This window comes from Antechinus flavipes, chromosome 5 (genome assembly GCF_016432865.1).
Source record: "Antechinus flavipes isolate AdamAnt ecotype Samford, QLD, Australia chromosome 5, AdamAnt_v2, whole genome shotgun sequence".
Lineage (NCBI taxonomy): Eukaryota > Metazoa > Chordata > Mammalia > Dasyuromorphia > Dasyuridae > Antechinus > Antechinus flavipes.
This window is the reverse complement of record NC_067402.1, coordinates 200,629,010-200,652,070: the sequence shown is the minus strand read 5'-3', so window position 1 is coordinate 200,652,070 and position 23,061 is coordinate 200,629,010. Positions and strand designations below refer to the sequence as shown.

The window sequence follows — 23,061 nt, the reverse complement described above, 5'->3', positions numbered from 1 at the left end:
CATGTTTATTTTGAACTAGTAATTGCTACTCCAACCTCATTCACATTGGTCATGTACTTTAAGGCATATTGATAATTATTTTATGATAGCTAGCATTAAGGGTCACAAATGTTTCCTATTTGATGTGACCCTTATTACAACCTTGGTAGGTGCTATTATCATGATCCCACTTTATATGAGGAACCTGAGACCACATAGCTATGAAGTGTCTGAGTCAAAATTCAAACTCAAGACTTCCTGGTAGCATAGGAATAAAAGGACTTTTCCTTAAAATAGTCAGGAGCATATATTTAAAACCTTCAGTAAAGCATCATATGCAATGGGGAAAAACTGGAACTTTTCCCAGTAAGATCTGGAGTGAAGCAAGGTTGCCCACTATCACCATTATTATTCAATATTGTATTAGAAACACTAGCCTCGGCAATAAGAGTCGAGAAAGATATTAAAGGAATTAGAGTAGGCAATGAGGAAACCAAACTATCACTCTTTGCAGATGATATGATGGTATACCTAGAGAACCCCAGAGATTCTGCTAAAAAGCTATTAGAAATAATTCATAATTTTAGCAAAGTAGCTGGCTACAAAATAAATCCCCATAAATCCTCAGCATTTTTATACACCACCAACAAAATCCAAGAGCAAGAGATACAAAGAGAAATTCCATTCAAAATAACTGTTGATAGCATAAAATATTTGGGAATCTATCTACCAAAGGAAAGTCAGGAATTATTTGAGCAAAATTACAAAAAAGTTTCCACACAAATAAAGTCAGACTTAAATAATTGGAAAAATATTAAGTGCTCTTGGATAGGCCGAGCAAATATAATAAAGATGACAATACTCCCTAAACTAATCTATTTATTTAGTGCTATACCAATCAGACTTCCAAGAAAATATTTTAATGATCTAGAAAAAATAACAACAAAATTCATATGGAACAATAAAAAGTCGAGAATCTCAAGGGAATTAATGAAAAAAAAAATCAAATGAAGGTGGCTTAGCTGTACCTGATCTAAAATTATATTATAAAGCAGCAGTCACCAAAACCATTTGGTATTGGTTAAGAAATAGATTAGTTGATCAGTGGAAAAGGTTAGGTTCACAAGACAGAATAGTCAACTATAGCAATCTAGTATTTGACAAACCCAAAGATTCTAACTTTTGGGATAAGATTTCATTATTTGATAAAAACTGCTGGGATAACTGGAAATTAGTATGGCAGAAATTAGGCAAGGACCCACACTTAACACCATATACCAAGATAAGATCAAAATGGGTCCATGACCTAGGCATAAAGAACGAGATTATAGATAAATTAGAGGAACATAGGATAGTTTATCTCTCAGACTTGTGGAGGAGAAACAAATTTGTGACCAAAGATGAACTAGAGACCATTACTGATCACAAAATAGAAAATTTTGATTATATCAAATTAAAAAGCCTTTGTACAAACAGAACGAATGCAAACAAGATTAGTAGGGAAGCAACAAACTGGGAAAACATCTTTACAATTAAAGGTTCTGATAAAGGCCTCATTTCCAAAATATATAGAGAACTGACTCAAATTTATAAAAAAAATCAAGCCATTCTCCAATTGATAAATGGTCAAAGGATATGAACAGACAATTTTCAGATGATGAAATTGAAACTATTACCACTCACATGAAATAGTGTTCCAAATCACTATTGATCAGAGAAATGCAAATTAAGACAACTCTGAGATATCACTACACACCTGTCAGATTGGCTAAGATGACAGGAAAAAATAATGATGAATGTTGGAGGGGATGCAGGAAAACGGGGACACTGATGCATTGTTGGTGGAGTTGTGAACGAATCCAACCATTCTGGAGAGCAATCTGGAATTATGCCCCAAAACTTATCAAACTGTGCATACTCTTTGATCCAGCAGTGTTTCTATTGGGCTTATACCCCAAAGAGATACTAAAAAAAGGAAAGGGACCTGTATGTGCCAAAATGTTTGTAGCAGCCCTGTTTGTAGTGGCTAGAAACTGGAAAATGAATGGATGCCCATCAATTGGAGAATGGCTGGGTAAATTGTGGTATATGAATGTTATGGAATATTATTGTTCTGTAAGAAATGACCAACAGGATGAATACAGAGAGGCTTGGAGAGACCTACATGGACTGATGCTAAGTGAGATGAGCAGAACCAGGAGATCATTATACACTTCGACAACAATATTGTATGAGGATGTATTCTGATGGAAGTGAATTTCTATGACAAAGAGACCTAACTGAGTTTCAATGGATAAATGATGGACAGAAACAGCTACACCCAAAGAAGGAACACTGGGAAACGAATGTGAACTATTTGCATTTTTGATTTTCTTCCCGAGTTATTTTTACCTTCTGAATCCAATTCTCCCTGTGCAACAGGAGAACTGTTTGGTTCTGCAAATATGTATTATATCTAGGATATACTGCAATATATTTAACATATATAGGACTGTTTGCCATCTTGGGGGGGGTGGAGGGAGGGAGGGGAAAAAACGAAACATAAGCGAGTGCAAGGGATAATGTTGTAAAAAATTACCCTGGCATGGATTCTGTCAATACAAAGTTATTATTAAATAAAATAAAATTTAAAAAAAAAAGAATTAAAAAAAAAAAAAAAGACTTCCTGGTATGTTTAGTGTTCTATGTTTTGTGCCACTGATGTGACTTACTCTTTTCCCCTGTTATAACAGTCAAAAGGTACCAAAAATTGGGGTTTGATCATGTGAAGAACTCACAATGGCCATTCTCTTTGGCAAAAGGCAGGTTTATTTAGAGAAGAAGTTACAGATAAAATGAAGGGATACAATAAGATGCCAGGAATGGTAAATATAAAACAGAGTTGGGAGAGCATAGGAGCGGGTTTTAATAATTAATAATGGAAAGGGAAAATTCCCTAGTGAAACTTGCTATTTACCAAGAAAAAGGAAATACCCCATGAGGTTGGGGCCCTTAATTGACAGGCTCAGTCCTAAAAAGGACTTAGCACTCCAAATGAGTTAGCTAGCTGTAAGGAGAAGTGAGGTCAGAAAAGACATAAGTCATGGTAAAGTTAGGAGAAACCATGTGGCATGGGGGAAGGGGAAAGACACCATGAGGAGGGGGACTGACCCAGAGTAAGGGGTGAGTATGGCATGGGCATAAGTAGATTTTATAGAGAAAATTTAGCCTCAGGGATATGACTGGGATTGGTTTTTTTTTTCCCTGAGGCAATTGGGATTAAGTGACTTGGCCCAGGGTCACACAGTCAGTAAGTGTTAAGCATCTGAGACTAGATTAGAACTCAGGTTCTCCTGACTTCAGGGTTGGTGCCCTATCCACTGCCCCACCTAGCTGCCCCAATGATTGGGATTTCTGACAGGATATGGCAAGGTGAGGCTGCCTAAGAACCCTAATAGAAGCTAGGCCTCAGGGGTTTGACATATCTTAGATTTCTGACTGGAGGAGCTCCCCAGAGGGTAGAACCATGAAGTTAAGCTGATCTCTATCAGTGCCTCAGGGATCCATTCTTCAGTTTCTCTCTGCCCAACATACCCACCGTGATGATCATATTAGCACCCTGGATACCTTAGAATCAGCTGGAATCAGGATAAGCAAAAGTCCTTAGTCTTTATTCTTGGTCTTTATTTTATTTTATTTTTAAATAATTATAACTTTTTATTGACAGAGCCCATGCCTGGGTAATTTTTTACAACATTATCCCTTGCACTCACTTCTGTTCTTTTTCCCCTCCCTCTCTACCCCCTCCCCCAGTTGGCAAGCAGTCCTATCCATGTTAAATATGTCACAATATATCGTAGACACAATATGTGTTTGCAGAACCGAACAGTTCTCTTGTTGCATAGGGAGAATTGGATTCAGAAGGTAAAAATAACCTGGGAAGAAAAACAAAAAAAACAGTTTGCATTCATTTCCTAGTGTTCTTTCTTTGGGTGTAGCCACTTCTGTCCATCCTTGATTAATTGAAACTGAATTAGGTCTCTTTGTCAAAGAAATCCACTTCCATCAGAATACATCCTCATACAGTATCGTTGTTGAGGTATATAATGATCTACTGATTCTGCTCATTTCACTTAGCATCAGTTCACGTGAGTTTCTCCAGTCCTCTCTGTATTCATCCTGCTGGTCATTCCTTACAGAACAATAATATTCCATAATGTTCATATGCCACAATTTACCCAGCCATTCTTCAATTGATGGGCATCCATTCATTTTCCAGTTTCTAGCCACTACAAACAGGGCTGCCATAGACATTTTGGCACATACAGGTCCCTTTTCCTTCTTTAGTATCTCTTTGGGATATAAGCCCAGTAGTAGCACTGCTGGATCAAAGGGTATGCACAGTTTGATAACTTTTGGGGCATAATTCCAGATTGCTCTCCAGAATGGTTGGATTCGTTCACAACTCCACCAACAATGCATCGGTGTCCCAGTTTTCCCACATCCCCTCCAACATTCATCAGTATTTTTTCCTGTCATCTTAGCCAATCTGACAGGTTTGTAGTGGTATCTCAGCATTGTCTTAATTTGCATTTCTCTGATCAATAGTGATTTGGAACACTCTTTCATATGAGTGGAAACAGTTTCAATTTCATCATCTGAAAATTGTTCATATCCTTTGACCATTTATCAGTTGGAGAATGGCTTGATTTCTTATAAATTAGAGTCAATTCTCTATATATTTTGGAAATGAGGCCTTTATCAGAACCTTTAACTGTGAAGATGTTTTCCCAGTGTCTTGCTTCCCTTCTAATCTTGTTTGCATTAGTTTTGTTTGTACAAAGGCTTTTTAATTTGATATAATCAAAATTTTCTATTTTGAGATCAATAATGATCTCTAGTTCATCTTTGGTCACAAATTTCTTCCTCTTCCACAAGTCTGAGAGGTAAACTATCCTATGTTCCTCTAATTTATTTATAATCTCGTTCTTTATGCCTAAATCATGAACCCATTTTGATCTTATCTTGGTATACAGTGTTAAGTGTGGGTCCATGCCTAATTTCCGCCATACTAATTTCCAGTTTTCCCAGTAGTTTTTGTCAAATAATGAATTTTTATCCCAAAAGTTGGGATCTTTGGTTTTGTCAAACACTGGATTATTATACTTATTGACTATTTTGTCTTGTGAACCTAACCTATTCCACTGATCAATTAATCTATTTCTTAGCCAATACCAAATAGTTTTGGTGACTGCTGCTTTATAATATAGTTTTAGATCAGGTATAGCTAGGCTACCTTCATTTGATTTTTTTTTAAATTAATTTCCTTGAGATTTCAACCTTTTGTTCTTCCATATGAATTTTGTTATCTTTTCTAGGTCATTAATATATTTTTTGGGAGTCTGATTGGTATAATATTCTTGGTCTTTAGAGGTAGGATTGAATTGGATGGAAGCAGAATCTCTGCAACCTTCCTTATTTTATCTCCCACCCAGAGTGCCCTGGCACTTACTCCACTCCCTAGTCCCTCCTACAATTCTCTGTATACACCAATTATTGAGCCAAAACAGGATAGTGGGAAGGGCCATTTTCCAAGTATATGCTTATAGAGTATTGTCCAATCGGTAATTAGCCTTAAGTGCTCGGTTGCCCAGACCTTAGTGCATGAACTCAAGAGTTTCAACACTCTACATCTCCCACTTTCTTTTGTTTTAGAACACAGGTGATCACACCCTCCCTGACATCTCAGAAAGGGAGATGAAAAGCACCAAAAGGAAGTGGGGATTGCTAGCAGGTTTCTGGGCTGAAGGGTCTTATTAGAAACAGGTATTCACAAACCTATCATCATGGGAGATATTACAAAGCACATAGCAATAATACACAGGCTATTAGTGATGACTCTCTCCACAACCAGTGTAAGCTCAATGTGGTGTAACAAACAGGAATTGTACATGCAAATAGTGATATAACAAACAATATAAATCAATATGGTGTTGTAAAAGATTTCCAGAAGTCCTAGAAGGAAGGTATATAAACAACAGTCACACATACTTTTTCAGCAGCCAAGAGATAGTACAAAACCAATCTATTGTTCATTGCTTCACGTATCAGGGAATCCAATGATCCCCATAAGTTTTTGAAGTTGTGAAACAGTCTTTTTACATGTTAGGGAATCCAATGAGTCCAGCAGATTTTGAGTCCTGCAACAGTCTTATCATTTCTCAGAAAATCCAATGATTCCTGAGGGTTTTCAAGTCCTACAACAGTCTTATCATGTCTCAGAGAATCCAGTGATTCCTGAAGGTTTTCAAGTCCTACAACAGTCTTATCATTTCTCAGAGAATCCAGTGATTTCTAAGGGTTTTGAAGTCCTACAACAATCTTATCATGTCTCAGAGAATCCAGTGATTCCTGAGGGTTTTCAAGTCCTATAACAGTCTTATCATGTCTCAGAGAATCCAGTGATTCCTGAGGGTTTTCAAGTCCTACAACAGTCTTATCATTTCTCAGAGAATCCAGTGATTTCTAAGGGTTTTGAAGTCCTACAACAATCTTATCATGTCTCAGAGAATCCAGTGATTCCTGAGGGTTTTCAAGTCCTACAACAATCTTTTCATGTCTCAGGGATTCCAATGATTCCTGAGGGTTTTAAAGTCCAACAATTTTTGATGTCCATGAGTCAAATGCCATAACTGCCATGCTCATTCAGTGGTGGGCACAGTCAGCAACAGAACCACCAGATGTTTCTTGGGTCTTCTCCTTCATTTCAAAGGTCTGCTCTGTCTCTCTCCGATGGACAAGGCAAATACAGCAGGCACCCATCTGATTCCTTCTCCATCTGTAGAGATACAAGCAAACCTCTTCCCCAACCAGTTAACCTATCTGGTCCCTTCCATTCATCACTTTCTTGGTCTCTCCACATCACCTGGGGATTATCTAAAGATAGTGGAGCTGCTCGCACTGGACACTGCCCTTCTGGTGGATTATAAAACCTGTCTGCCGGAGCCAGTGCATCTTTATCAAAAATCAAGAAGTTAATAGTATAAAGAGCTAGATCTAGAAGTTCTCTAGGGTTACCTGTGGCTCCCCCTTTCTTTTGTTTTTGGAGGAGCGTTTTACTGTCTCTATTTCTCCTCTCTACTATTGCCTGTTCTTGAGGATTAAAGGGTATGCCAGTGATGTGTAAAATCTTATATTGTGCACAAAAGTGTGCAAAATGTTTAGAAGTATATGCAGGTCCATTGTCTATTTTTATTGTTTGTGGCACACCCATAATTGCAAATGCTTGTATAAGGAATTCAGTGATCACTTGGGCTATCGCTTTTGCTGACGGTATTGCAAAAGTGAATCTTGAAAAAGTGTCTACCACAACGTGGATAAAAGACAGATGACCAAAAGATTCATAATGGGTCACATCCATTTGCCAAATTTCAATGGGTCTCAAACCATGAGGGTTTTTGCTTGGAGGCAGTGTAGGAGCATGGAAAGGAGGGCAAGCTGTATAGGCTTTTATTATGCTCCTTGCTTCCTCTCCTGTTATTCTAAATTGTAAATGTAAAGCTTGAGCAGCCTGATGATATTTAAAATGAGATTCTTGGGCTTCTTGAAATAAAGGAGTATTGGCCAACGTAGTTAGAAGGCTATCTGCCTTTGAATTACCATCAAAAATAGAACCTGAAAGCCCACTATGAGAGTGGACATGCAAGATATAAATCTTACCTGGATGCTTTCTCACTTGCTCTTGAAATTCCTTAAAGAGCTGATATATATTAGAGGCTACAAATTTTATTTGGGCTGTGGCAATTCTTTGTACCACACCTAGTGAATAGGCCGAATCAGATATTATATTTACATCTCCTGGATAATAGTAAGTGCTAGAATGATTGCATACAATTCATTCTGCTGAGTGGACTGAAAAGGAGTTCTGAGTACTCTATAGTTAAGTCACGAGAGTATACGGCGCAAATATTATGTTTGGATGCATGTGTAAACTTTAGAAACCTTTTCTTCAAAAATCCATCGCCAATTATGTAATAGTCTGGTTATCTTTAATAGAGACCTGTGTGTAAAATTTGCAGCTATGGCTAATAAAATTTGCCACTCTGGGATGGTTTCACAGCATACATTAATTTGTGCATTAATATAAAAGGTGCATATCTTGTAGGTCTTATCCCAGATAATTGTACTGCTTGCTTAATGGCCTTTAATAAAATTCTAGCTACAAGCCCTGGGTAAGGAGTAAGGTTTTGTTTTGGTTGTGCTGGGAGGTTCACCCACTCTATCACACTGTCTCCTTGATGAAGGACTGCTGTGGATATCTCTTATGTAGCAAAAAATGATATTTCCAAGTGTTTTTGAGTGACTCTTTCAACTACACTGGATAAAGCCAGTTCCACTTCTCTCAAAGCCTCTTGAGCTTCTTTTGTAAGCTGGCATGGTGAATTTAAAGCACTGTCTCCCCTTAAAATGTCATATGATGGTTGTTATTGATAGGTAGTCAAGCCTAACACTGGACGCATCCATTGGCTATCTCTTATCAATTTCTGAAAGTCATTTAAGATGTTTAGCTTCTCTGTTCTTAAGGAAAGTTTTTGTACTAAGCACCTTAGGATATATTTCATATCCTAAATATTGAAAAGGGGCAATTTCTGGATTTTTGAATTTTTTCTGGAGCTATGTACAATTGTAGTTCCTTAGTGTTTCTATGGTTTTTGGTAGATATGCTTCTAACATTTGTTCCTCAGGTGCACATCCCAATATATCATCCATGTAATGTAATAGCATAACTTTTGGAAAAGCTTTTCTTGAGTAAGAGCAGCAGCAACATACGTTTGACACATAGTAGGGCTGTTTTTCATTCCCTGTGGCAAAATTGTCCATTTATATCTTTTATAAGGCTCAGCTAAGTTAATGCTGGGCACTGAAAAGGTAAATCTTTTCATATCCTCCTTATTTAGAAGGTAGAATAGAAACAATTCTTAATGTCTATAACCCAAAGAGGCCATTCTTTTTTTTTTTTAAATTTAAATTTTATTTTATTTAATAATAACTTTGTATTGACAGAATCCATGCCAAGGTAATTTTTTACAACATTATCCCTTGCACTCGCTTATGTTTCGATTTTTCCCCTTCCTCCCTCCACCCCCCCCCCAAGATGGCAAGCAGTCCTATATATGTTAAATATGTTGCAGTATATCCTAGATACAATACATATTTGCAGAACTTAACAGTTCTCCTGTTGCACAGGGAGAATTGGATTCAGAAGATAAAAATAACTTGGGAAGAAAATCAAAAATGCAAATAGTTCACATTCGTTTCCCAGTGTTCCTTCTTTGGGTATAGCTGTTTCTGTCCATCATCAGTTAGGTCTCTTTGTCAAAGAAATCCACTTCCATCAGAATACATCCTCATACAATATTGTTGTTGAGGTATATAATGATCTCCTGATTCTGCTCATTTCACTTAGCATCAGTTCACGTGAGTTTCTCCAAGCCTCTCTGTACTCATCCTGCTGGTCATTCCTTACAGAGCAATAATATTCCATAACATTCATATACTACAATTTACCCAGCCATTCTCCAATTGATGGGCATCCATTCATTTTCCAGCTTCTAGCCACTACAAACAGGACTGCTACAAACATTTTGGCAATACAGGTCCCTTTCCCTTTTTCAGTATCTCTTTGGGGTATAAGCCCAATAGAAACACTGCTGGATCAAAGGGTATGCACATTTTGATAACTTTTTGGGCATAATTCCAGATTGCTCTCCAGAATGGTTGGATTCATTCACAACTCCACCAACAATGCATCAGTGTCCCCGTTTTCCTGCATCCCCTCCAACATTCATCATTATTTTTTCCTGTCATCTTAGCCAATCTGACAGGTGTGTAGTGATATCTCAGAGTTGTCTTAATTTGCATTTCTCTGATCAATAGTGATTTGGAACACTCTTTCATGTGAGTGGTAATAGTTTCAATTTCATCCTCTGAAAATTGTCTGTTCATATCCTTTGACCATTTATCAATTGGAGAATGGCTTGATTTTTTATAAATTTGAGTCAGTTCTCTATATATTTTGGAAATGAGGCCTTTATCAGAACCTTTAATTGTAAAGGTGTTTTCCCAGTTTGTTGCTTCCCTACTAATCTTGTTTGCATTCGTTCTGTTTGTACAAAGGCTTTTTAATTTGATATAATCAAAATTTTCTATTTTGTGATCAGTAATGGTCTCTAGTTCATCTTTGGTCACAAATTTGTTTCTCCTCCACAAGTCTGAGAGATAAACTATCCTATGTTCCTCTAATTTATCTATAATCTCGTTCTTTATGCCTAGGTCATGGACCCATTTTGATCTTATCTTGGTATATGGTGTTAAGTGTGGGTCCTTGCCTAATTTCTGCCATACTAATTTCCAGTTATCCCAGCAGTTTTTATCAAATAATGAAATCTTATCCCAAAAGTTAGAATCTTTGGGTTTGTCAAATACTAGATTGCTATAGTTGACTATTCTGTCTTGTGAACCTAACCTTTTCCACTGATCAACTAATCTATTTCTTAACCAATACCAAATGGTTTTGGTGACTGCTGCTTTATAATATAATTTTAGATCAGGTACAGCTAGACCACCTTCATTTGATTTTTTTTTCATTAATTCCCTTGAGATTCTCGACTTTTTATTGTTCCATATGAATTTTGTTGTTATTTTTTCTAGATCATTAAAATATTTTCTTGGAAGTCTGATTGGTATAGCACTAAATAAATAGATTAGTTTAGGGAGTATTGTCATCTTTATTATATTCGCTCGGCCTATTCAAGAGCACTTAATATTTTTCCAATTATTTAAATCTGACTTTATTTGTGTGGAAACTTTTTTGTAATTTTGCTCAAATAATTCCTGACTTTCCTTTGGTAGGTAGATTCCCAAATATTTTATGCTATCAACAGTTATTTTGAATGGAATTTCTCTTTGTATCTCTTGTTCTTGGATTTTGTTGGTGGTGTATAAAAATGCTGAGGATTTATGGGGATTTATTTTGCATCCTGCTACTTTGCTAAAATTATGAATTATTTCTAATAGCTTTTTAGTAGAATCTCTGGGTTCTCTAGGTATACCATCATATCATCTGCAAAGAGTGATAGTTTGGTTTCCTCATTGCCTACTCTAATTCCTTTAATCTCTTTCTCGACTCTTATTGTAGAGGCTAGTGTTTCTAATACAATATTGAATAATAATGGTGATAGTGGGCAACCTTGCTTCACTCCAGATTTTACTGGGAAAGGTTCCAGTTTTTCCCCATTGCATATGATGCTTACTGAAGGTTTTAAATATATGCTCCTGACTATTTTAAGGAAAAGTCCTTTTATTCCTATGCTCTCAAGTGTTTTTATTAGGAATGGCTGTTGAATTTTATCAAATGCTTTTTCTGCATCTATTGAGATGATCATATGGTTTTTGTTTGGTTGGTTATTGATATAGTCAATTATGTTAATAGTTTTCCTAATATTGAACCAGCCCTGCATTCCTGGTATAAATCTTACTTGGTCATAGTGTATTATCCTGGGGATGATTTTCTGTAATCTTTTTGCTAATATTTTATTTAATATTTTAGCATCAATATTCATTAGGGAGATTGGTCTATAATTTTCTTTTTGTGTTTTCAGCCTACCTGGTTTAGGTATCAGTACCATGTCTGTGTCATAAAAGGAGTTTGGTAGGACTCCTTCAATCCCTACTTTTTCAAATAGTTTATTTAGCATTGGAGTTAATTGATCTTTAAATGTTTGATAGAATTCAGATGTAAATCCATCTGGTCCTGGGGATTTTTTCTTAGGGAGTTGATTGATAGTTTGTTCTATTTCTTTTTCTGAGATGGGAGTGTTTAGGATATTTACTTCTTCCTCTGTTAGTTTAGGCAAGCTATATTTTTGGAGGTATTCTTCTATTTCATTTAAGTTGTCGAATTTATTGGCGTAAAGTTGGGCAAAGTAACTCCTAATTATTGCTCTAATTTCCTTTTCATTAGTGGTGAGTTCTCCCTTTTCATTTTTAAGACTAACAATTTGATTTTCCTCTTTCCTTTTTTAAATCAGATTTACTAAGGGTTTGTCTATTTTGTTGGTTTTTTCATAGAACCAACTCTTAGTTTTATTAATCAATTCAATAGTTTTTTTACTTTCAATTTTATTGATCTCTCCTTTTATTTTTAGAATTTCAAGTTTAGTGTTTGACTGGGTGTTTTTAATTTGTTCCTTTTCTAGCATTTTTAGCAAAGAGGCCATTCTTTAGGCAATTGAGTAGGAGATGGAAGAGCAGGCTGAAGAGTTCCCATAGTTTCCATCTGTTCATTTACCTTTCTTAAATCAGTCAACATCCTCCATTTTCCAGATTTCTTTCTTTCAACAAATACTGGGGAATTCCAAGGGCTAGAGAAGGTTGTAAGTGTCCTTGGCCAAGTTGCTCCTATACTATATCTAATAAGGCCTGAATTTTATAGCTACCTAAGGGCCACTGTTCTATCCACACTGGTGTATCAGTTTTCCATTGAATAGGAACAGGTGAAAGTGTTGGCAGGCCTTTAACAGCAGCCCTGACTAAAAAACCAAAGTACTCATTTTTAATCCTAATTGTTGTAAAATGTCTCTTTCCCACAGATTGATGGGGATTTTTTCAACTATAAAAAGAGTAAAAACTTCTGTTTCACCTTCAACTATCCATCTCAAAGGGGTAGCACTAATTTCACCTGTTATTGATCCTCCTATGCCAGACATGTAGTTTTCTGCTTTAATCTTTGGCTAGTGACTGGGCCAGTTGGCACCTTTAATGACTGTATGATCTGCACCAGTGTCTACCAATCCTTCTAATGGTATGCCATTTATATAGATTGTAAGTATAGGTCGGTCAGCTGTCACAGCTGCTGTCCAGCATATTCCTGGATTTTGTTGCTTGGAGTCAGAATCTGGGTGACTATCACCTAATTGCGTATTAGGAGTCTGTATCAGTATACCTGATGCTACTACTTCTCCCGGTTGATAAGTCACACATTGTCTACCTGTATTAGTGACTGGGATATTATCTATGACGGGGATATTATCTACACATTCCCCAGTTTCCCACATCAGTGTATGGATGGACACTGTTTTGTAAGTACACTCACGAGGTGAAATGGTCAAGCCTACTGTGCCTGGAGGCAAGGGATCCATAGGTTGGAGAGGAACAGATTTCACCTCTCCAGGGAGTATCTCAGTATTCCCAGCTGCATACAACTCTATTCTCCCCAATTGTAATCCCTTTCTTCCATCAGGTTGCTTCCTGGCTGGTTGATTGTCTAATATCCTTCTCCTATCAGAAGGCTTCCTGGCTGATTGGTCATGTCTGGATACTGGACTTCTAGGCATTCTCTGGGTGTAGCATCGGCTGCCATCATGCCCCAAGTATTTTTTGCCTTGGGCCCTAGGGATAGGCCCCTCATCCCTTTTCCCTGAATCAGTCTACATTCTGATGCCCAATGGAAGCCTGTGTTGCATTTTGGACATGGGGTTTTGGGTCTTGTTCTTCCTCCCTGTTTTCTCACTCTGTCTCTATGCCAACATTGAGCTTTCACATGCCCTACTTTACCACATTGAAAACATTGATGAGTCTCTCTGGAAGTCCCTTGCCAAAAGCAACCCTGTCTTCCCATGCTGGGATCTTGGGAGGTCTGCGTCATAGCCTGGCTATAAAAGGCATTTGTGCCCACTGTGGAACAGTGTCTTATGATCTCCTCTAAAGGAACATCCTTGTGCAGTTCTAGTATAATTCTACAAACCTCATTAGCATTTTATTTAGCAAGTTTCCTTATCATAATGTCTGTTACTGCATTTTCACCATTAGTTCATATGACAGCTGTCTACAAACGTCTCACAAAATCAGCAAAGGGTTCATTTGACCCTCGTGTTATTTTTGTGAAGGCCTCACTCTTGTCGTTTTCATTGTGGAGAGAAGCGCACGCTTTGATAGCAGGAGCAGCAATTTGCTCATATGCTGCTTTGGGGTAATTAATCTGTACTGAAATTTCTGCATAGGAACCTACTCCTGTTAATTGGTCATAGGTGATTGGAGGATTAATTCCACTATGACTATTTTGTTGGGCTTGTATCCTACAGAGCTCCCTATATTCAGAAAGCCACAACAAGTTTTGTCCAGGTTCTAAGTATGTCCTTGCTATAGATTTCCAGTCCCTAGGGGTTAAGACTTCATAAGCCAAATTCTGTAATAACATCTTAACATAATCTGATGTAGCCCCCAAAAAAGTGCAAGCCTTTTTCAGGCCTTTGAGGATTTCCATATCAAAAGGAGCGTATCTTCTACTTTCTTGACCTGAAGAGTTAAACTGTTGAATCACAGGATACATTTCCAATGTCAAATCACCTAAATTCTGCCCTTCTTCTATGGCTTTAAGTACTGCCTTTTGCAATCTAGTCATAGAAGGGGGTGATTGCTGGGGGGAGGTGCTGGTGAAGTCACTGTCCCTTCCACTACTATTCCTCCCCCTCCATCCAGGAAGGTGAAGTTGATGGGGGCGTGTCAAGAACCAGTTCCAGTTTAGGGGAGGTTGAAGCTGCCTTGTGAGAGGAGAATCACCACGCCCTTCACCACGCCCTTCATCCTCATTTAACTTCTCATGCCCTTCAGTGATATAGCCATTAGTCTGTTCATTGTACTCCTCTTTTTCCTCACACTTCCTTATCTGGCTGTTCTGAAATTTTTTCTTTTTTTCTATAACTTGCAGGATTCTTCAAGGCCCAATTATATTATGTTGTATATATAGAATGTTTCCTTGGAAATTGAATTTATCATTGAACTTTATCATTTAATGAACTTTATCATTGTAATATTCACATAGTTGATCTCCTACCAGCTTCCAGTTATCTAGCCCTATCTCTTCTTTTTTTTTTTTTAAGAACCAAGGGGTACGTGCCTTCTAATGGACCCAAAAGTCTAGCAATCTGCAACCAAGTTAAAATTAAGCCTTGTCCCTTGATCAACTTAAGCATCTATAGCGTCCCCTTGGGGTGGGAGTGGGTGTGGGGCTGGTGCTGGGGGAGAATCTTTTCCTAACATCTGCCCCATTTCAGCTAGAAAAAGTTACTAATTTAGCCCTTAACAAAGTAAGTTTCCTGTTTGTCTATTAAAATACTCACCCTATTTCCTCATCACCGGGGACTTCTTCAGTGAAATTAGGGTCCTTGGCCCCTCATTGGGCACCAAATGTGATGACCGCATTAACACCCTGGATACCTTAGAATCAGCCAGAATCAGGATAAACAAAAGTCCTTGGTCTTTATTCTTGTCTTTAGAGGCAGGAGTGAATTGGATGGAAGCAGAATCTCCACCACCTTCCTTCTTTGTCTCCTGCCCAGTGTGCCCTGGCCAGTCTTAATCTACTCCCTAGTCCCTCCTACAATTCTCTGTATATACCAATTATCGAGCCAGCACAGGATAATGGGAAGAGCCATTTTCCAAGTATATGCTAATAGAGTATTGTCCAATCGGTAGTTAGTCGTAAGTGCTTGGTTGTCCAACCTCAGTGCATAAAATCAAGAGTTTCAGCCCTCTACACCCACCATTCAGGACCTTATCATTACTATTTCTTAACTATCTCTATTCTTCCATTCATAGAAAAAGCAATACTTCTGCAGCTCACAAAAAATCAATATCCTCTGATTCTATTTTCTATAGCCTTCTGTAGGTTTTTAGTCCAACCAGTCAATCAAGTCAGTCAACAAGTATTAAGTATCTACTATGTGCCAATCAATGTGCTAAGTGCAGAGGAGTAAGAAAAAAAAGAGGTTAAAAAACAGTTCCTGCTTTCAAAGTGTTCACAGTCTAATGGAGGAGACATGAAAAATATAACTATGTACATATTACATATACATATATATTTATATACTTTTGCTGGCATACAAACAGCTGAAATTTTTTTTTTGTAATATAGGTTCTTTTTCTTTGATATCTTGGGATAAAGACCCAGTAATAGTATTGGTGGGTCAAAGGATATGCACAATTGTATAGGCCTCAGGTCTTAGATCCAAATTGTTTTCAGAGTGTTATTTAATCCATCAATCAGTGAGCATTTACCTATTATATGTCAAGTACTCTGTAAGCATTGTAGATACAAATACAAAGAAAGAACACTTATTCTCAACGGGCTTACATTCTATCAGGGAAAATAACATGAACATAGATGTGTAATGATACATAATCCAAATGTTAAAGGGTCCCCTGACTTTGTCTTTTTGAGTTGCCATATTTTCCAGAAACACTGGTAAGCAGAAGGCCCTAAGTGTGTCAAGGATGAAGCTTCCTGTCCTGAATGTGTTGTTTGCATCCTAAGCTGAAGCCCCTGTGTGTCCTTGGGAGTTCTTAGAAGACAGGCATCAGGCAATCTGCATGGGGCTTAGAAACTGCTTGTGCAGCTAGGACCCTGTTGATAACCATACCATCATATATTCATGGTTTAGCAATTCCTAAGGGGGAAAGACTTTTGCCATCGTCTGCTTTTTCTTTTAGAAGAGGTTTTATCTTTTCCCCATTTTTACTGCATCTTTCCCCCACCATGCCATGCCCCTTTAGATTGAGATTTTCGTTTCTACTTCCTTTCTTTGCTGTATTGTTAAAAATATGCAAACTTCTGCGTGGATTGTGAACTAAGTTCCCTATACATGTTCATTTCTCTTGTAATAAACCTAGTTTTCATGTAGTTTCATGAAGTTGTTATTGCTTGCTGATACTACTAAAGGGTTCTTCTTAGTACTGGAACTATGCACATGGCCTGAGTTTAGTTCTTGGGGGAACCTAGTTCCATAGAGCAGATAGACTATTTTTTCTCAAACTCTGAATCTTTGTGCCCTATTCTGGAACCCTGAAGAGAATCCTTAAAAACTTAAATCCTTAGTTCTTAAGAAAACTTAAAACTTAAACTTTAGCTCATATACAAGTTCTCCCTGAGAAGTGAAGATCAGAAAAATGTTCAATATATCACATAAGTCAAGTATAGGAAAACTATTTCCTTCACAGGAAAAAAAAAAAAAAGCTTAATTACAAGGGATTTAAGAACACCCATTTACAAAGTCTTAAATAAGCAGCAATGACTTATAAGCTACTATTAGGTTGGAATTTAAACAGTAAAATATGATGGAATTTGAGAGTACTGCTGAAACAGCTTTTCACATTTCGCTCCATTCTGAATTGTTTCTGAACTCTAAAATAGTCAATAATCTTCAGACAAGTAGAGCCTGTACTCATGGTTTTTCTTACTGTCCAGGATCATCTTCTTGAAAATTTCTCTTCCTGCTTTTAGTCAGTTCCAATTAAGGGGACCAGGAGCTCTAGATTTCTTGAACTCATGATAATTAAGTCCATCTCTGGATCATTATTTAAACATCTATGCCCAGGGAAGAAACACAAAACAGAAGCAGCAGCCACAGGCTCCCAGGCTGAAGTTTACCTAAATTAAACACATCCTTTAGGGCAGTGGTTCTCAAAAGCATGGTCTAGAGAATCCTGGGGATCTCTGAAGCCCTTTTAGAGGGTCTACAAATTCAAAAACAGTTTTTATTTTCAATATGGTAAATGTCTATAAATATAATCTAGATAAAACTCTTTGGAGAGATCCTCAATAATTTTTAATAGGATAAAGATACTGAAAACTAAAGTTTGAGAACCACTGCTAGGATGTTATATAAGCTGGAGCCTAAGTATCACATTTCCATCCACAATGCTTCAAACACTTGAAGATACTTATTGTGTCTCCTCTTAGCTTTTTCTTCATAGAGCTAAACTTTATAGAGCAAGTATTGAAAGTGGACAGCCTTCTATGTCTTATACGGAGAAATCTTTACACCGGGCCATGATTATCCTGCTATTGATGAATTCTAGCTAATGTTTCTTCTAAACTGTAGGGCCTCAAACAGCCCCATATTTCCTTTGTGAAGAGAGACAGATTTTTTACAGCAACTCATTGCAATGTAAGTGGTGAATAAATGACTCTTGAATACCGAATTAAGGAAGTCAAACTCCTCCACTAAAAACTGCAGGAGTTTTCAAAATGCTGTAAAAATTTAAATACATGTCATGTGTCTATATATTCATATATATAAGTATACATGTATTTGTATGTGTGTGTATACGCACATATATATACATACACACACATTCACATATATACACCCATTTTTCCATCAATGCAAACCTTGCCCGCTTTTTCCTAGGAAGATTACGCTTGGCAGTTATAGACATTTTCTGAGGACATACATTGATGGTCCCTTTTTTTATTTTAAACAGCAAAATATCAAAAGTCGACATTGGACCCAACCGCTAGAAGGCAGTGGCTCACCCGCATATGCCGCTTCCATCAAAACCCGGGTTAAAATGGAAGGGCACTCGCCCCGCGTGGGAAAACTACAAGTCCCAGCGGGCACCAGGAGCGACCTTTACCCGAGATGCGCCCCAGATTCGGAGTTCGGCTATAGGCACGCGATCGGCCCCACAGCGCTGCCGGCACGGTCATCCTCACGTCCCCCCTCCCGTGCCAGGTGCTCGGCTCCGGCGAAGGGAAAACAGTCAAGGTAGGAGACCCGGCGGACAAGATGGAACTGCGGAATGCTGACGGCTCCTTGGGAGAAATTGGTGAGTGCGCCGCGGGTATAAAGAGAGGCTGGGAGGGAAGCCGGGCGAACTCCGCCGGGCTGGGGACCGGCGCGATGGGGCTGCGGGAGCTGAGCTCGCCCGGGCTCCCTCACCTGGACCGAGACGTGCTCAGGGACGACGGGAAGCCTGAGCTCCCCGCGGCCAAACTTTGCTTCCAGTTCGTTATCCGAAGGAATTGTGGTCCCCGTGAGCTGTTAACGTCCGTGTACGCTGGTAACCGCATCACAGCTGAGCTCCGGAGGCGGCGGGGCGGGAGGGGAGCCGGGAGCGCAGCCGGGTTGGTAAAGTAGGGGAGCCTTAGAGGATGCTCAACGAGCTCTTACTACTCCGTACGTGCAGGCCACGCTATGGTCCTGAAATACAATTTCTCAGCCTCAGTTTTCTCATCTGTTAAATGGAAATTAACAGCACTTACTTCACAGGACTGTTTGAAGGACCTAATGAATTAGAATTGTAAAGGGATTCTCCAACCTTAAAAGCACTGTGTAAATGCTAGTTATTATTCTGATAAATTTGGCATTGGGCTTTGTCTTTCCCAGATGCCTTACACTTAAATTCTTTTTGAATTCACGTGCCTTATGACATAATACTGAATTATCTTTTGCCATATGAAAAATATTTGTTGCATCGCCAAATCATTTTAGACTATCACCTCTCTGGAGAAAGGGATGTTCCTTCTTTAAGAAGGAAGCATGGTGTAGTAGAACTGAAAATCCGAAGAACTGGGTTTGGATCTTATTAATACTGCGGGATTAAATGTCATTTATCTAAACCTCTTAAGAGTAGTCTCCTGATCTGTAAAATTGAAATATAATACTTGACACCACTCACCTCAGTGGGCTCTTGTGAGGAAACGGCTTTATGAACCATAACTATAAAAATATGACTAATAACCTGTTTATGTTTGATACTCATTTAAACAAGTTAACATTGTAAACTATGTGAGAAAGGATTCATATAGGGAGAAATGAATGGATGTTTATAATACATAATTTGAAAATTAAATGTTTATCTTCACATGCAGTTATAATTTTATTACTTTCACCTTTTCTCACTAACGGAGCAGATGAGAATTTTCTGAACTTGTGAAGTATAATGTTCAATTTATTTTTCTTGAGTTTTTTGCTTTCCCATTTTTACTTCTTGATGCATCTATTCTCCCCCAAATGCTGCAGTACTCAACTGAAACACTCAAACTCAGTCATGCTGATAAGTATATTTAACTCAGGAAAAAATATGGAACAATTTTTATGCACATTAGCTATGAATAAACAATATATGGTAAATTTGGAGTAATATTTCTAGTACAATAGGAATCACTGCCAAGTCAACCAGCACTTAAGTAAGCCAGCAGGTTTTATCAACAAGTGCCTACTATGTGTCAGGTGCTTTATTTAAGCCTTGGGAACACAAAGACAGACAAAAAAATCTATACCAGCTTCCAAGAAGTTCCATAGTCCAATGGAAGAGACAACATGCAGATATGTTGTACAAAACAAGATATATTCAGGATAAATTGAAGATAGTATCATAGAGAAAACACTAAGATTATGTGGATTGGGGAAAGCTTTTTGCAGAGATTGGGACTTTAGCTAAGACTTAAAAAGCAAGCCAGGGAAGCCAGGATCCTTGGAGCCAAGAGGTTGAATGTCTTTGTTCAAGAAACAAATCAGGAGACCTGTGTCCCTGGATCATAGAGTCTATAAAAAAACTGGAAAGAGAGGAGGGGAGGAGGTTATGAAAGATTTAAAAACTAAATAGAACTTTATCTTAGGCTTGGGGTTGATACAGAGCTAATTGAGTTTATTAATTAGGAGATGAAATGATTGGACCTGCCTTAGGAAGATCACTTTGATAGCTGAGTGGAGGATAGATTGGATTGGGGAGAAATGTAAGGTGGCGGGGGGAGCCGCTGGTAGCCTCTTCAAATAGTCCAAGTGTGGGTGATGAGGATCCGCATCAGGTGGTGACTGTGTCAGAGCAGAGCATGGGTGGAGTCCAAGAGACTGGGAAGGTAGATTTGGTAGAAGTTGTCAGTTGGATATGGGAGGTGAGAGAGAGAGAAGATGACTCCTGACTCTAGGTTGTAAGCATGGATGCCTGGGAGGAGAAGGATATCCTTGACAATAATATGGAAATTAAGAAAAGGGGAAAGTTTGGAGGGAAAAGATATTGAGTTCAGTTTTGGACAGGTTGAGGAATATTCATTTATGTTACGAAATCTTCAAATTGTGTGGGCTGTATTAGTATCCTGAGTTGTTTTAAGTGCTTCATGTGTTTCTGCTGCATCCTCTGACCACTTAAGGAAAAATATTTCTTATCCATATAGTCCCTGACAAAGATAAGACAATGACATTCCTATAGTTTAGCATTGTCAGCAAGAAGTAAATGAAATAAATGTTCTTTTCTTAATATTTTGATGTAGAAGGGATCACATTAATTTGGATTCTCTCTCTACCAGTGCATATCACCACCCATACATAACATCTTAGCATTTGGCATTCTGGTCTCATTTTCCTATAAATTGCAGCCTGATGGAGGTTTTCATTTAGGTTCCATAGATATGTTTTAAAAAAATATTTAGTCCTAGGTATGTTATTTTATGCATTTAAAATATTCTGTCTGCGCACAGTGATTCATATCTGTAATCCCCTCTTTCTGGGGAGTATGAAGCTGATGGGTTACATGAGTTCATTTCTCAATTAACAAAAAGGCTAAAGCTGATTGGCTATTTTTGTCCTAAGTTTGGCACCAGTATAATAGCCAGCATAGGTATAGTGTGTCCAATATTATTTCATCCTCACACCTATGAATGGCTATTAGTTATACTTCTGGACCTGAATGACATAGGGAGATCAAGTCTCAAAAAACAAAGGGATTCCCAAGGGGCCCATAAGTTTTACTAGTCCATCAAAGGAATGCTGACACAAAAAAGGTTGAGAATATCTGTTCTTGAACATTTCTAGATATTTTGATGGATTCATGATCTTACCTAACACAAATTACGTATTTATGATGAGTAACTATAAGATTGGAAGATCAGTTATCTTTGAAGCAGAAAAGATCAACGCACCAGATATTTATTTAGTACCTATTATGTCTTTTGGAAGCATTTTTATTCTGAACTTAAATACCCCCAAAATATTTCTGTACATAAAGCAGAACCCCAAGAGGATTCTTTATGAACCTCTGACTTTTCATTTCATGCGGATTACATATATATAATGTATGTATATATGTTTTATACATATATATTTGTTTTTATAAAATAAATTCTACCCCTAAGTTTCAAAATTGTCTCTGTCAATACTTCCTTCTGAATTTCCTTCTCTTTCTTTGTGTTTTAAACTATGTTATGGTGGCGCCACTCTCCCTTTTTTTGGTATCACTCTCTCTGACTTAACCCTGCCTTAGAGAAAATAAAGACAAAAATAAATCCTTATAATGAATTTGTATAGTCAAGCAAAAGGGATCCTCATAAAAAATTTAAGTCTCCAAACCCTGTGTGTGCTACAGCATCTCTCTGACATGAGGTAGGTAACATGTTTTCACAGAAGATCCTCTAGTAGATTGTTGTTGTTGTCTTTAAAAGTTGTTTTTCTTTACGATGTTGATGCTCTTGTAAACAGTGTTCTCTTGGTTCTTCCATTTCACAGTGCATCAGTTCATATTACTCAGGAGTCTCTGAAAATGTTTCTTTTAAAATTTCGTAGCGGGGGGCGGGGGGCAACTAGGTGGTGCAGTGAATAAAGCACCAGTACTGAAGTCAGGAGGATCTGAATTTATATTTGGTCTCAGACACTTAACACTTCCTAGCTGAGTTCCCCTGGGCAAGTCACTTAACCCCACTTGCCTCAGGAGGAAAAAAATTCTTATGGTACACAACAGTTCTCCATTCTCTTCATTTGCCACAATTTGTTCAGCAGTTTCCTACATGTCTGAGAGACAATCTAGAGTATTCTTATAAAATCTAGTTCTTTACTTTTCTTCTCCCTGTTTATGTTCCCTTTTTAATCAGAATCAGAAAGTTTGTTTGTGATTGTTACTATTTCCTTTCTGTTTTTATCCTCCCCCTTATTTCTTTGTTGGGTCAGCTGTAGTTCCCTATCAAACTTTTGAGTGTTCAATTCTTTTTTTTTTTTTTGTCCTTTTTAGAAAAGAGTGAGATTTATCAATGTGTACTTATCCCTTTCTCCACATTAAACATTCCAATTACCAGAAAAAAGGTTCCATTGTCTATTTCCTTCTTTCTACATTCGTGTATTTCTCTTAGCCTTCCCTTCTTCTCCACCCCCCCCAAGACTTTCAGAATAAATAAATGTAATGACAATTTCAGAAGTCCAAAGATGAAGTGTGCTACCTATTTTCTGACAGAGAATTGATGGGCTAAGGATGCAAGACAAGACTTGTTTTTTG

The 23,061-nt window shown here is 37.8% G+C and overlaps 1 protein-coding gene across 2 annotated transcripts in view; it reads left to right on the top strand.

Moving 5' to 3' along the window:
• The window catches only part of ASB13 (ankyrin repeat and SOCS box containing 13), a 63,205-nt gene that overhangs the window by 20,618 nt on the left and 19,526 nt on the right, over positions 1–23,061 (top strand). For both annotated transcript variants that reach the window (XM_051961857.1, XM_051961858.1), the window contains exon 3: positions 18,280–18,624. In XM_051961857.1, the coding sequence (XP_051817817.1) occupies positions 18,585–18,624 (40 nt within the window). In that variant the 5' untranslated portion in view covers positions 18,280–18,584. The remainder of the gene's footprint in view (positions 1–18,279; positions 18,625–23,061) is intronic.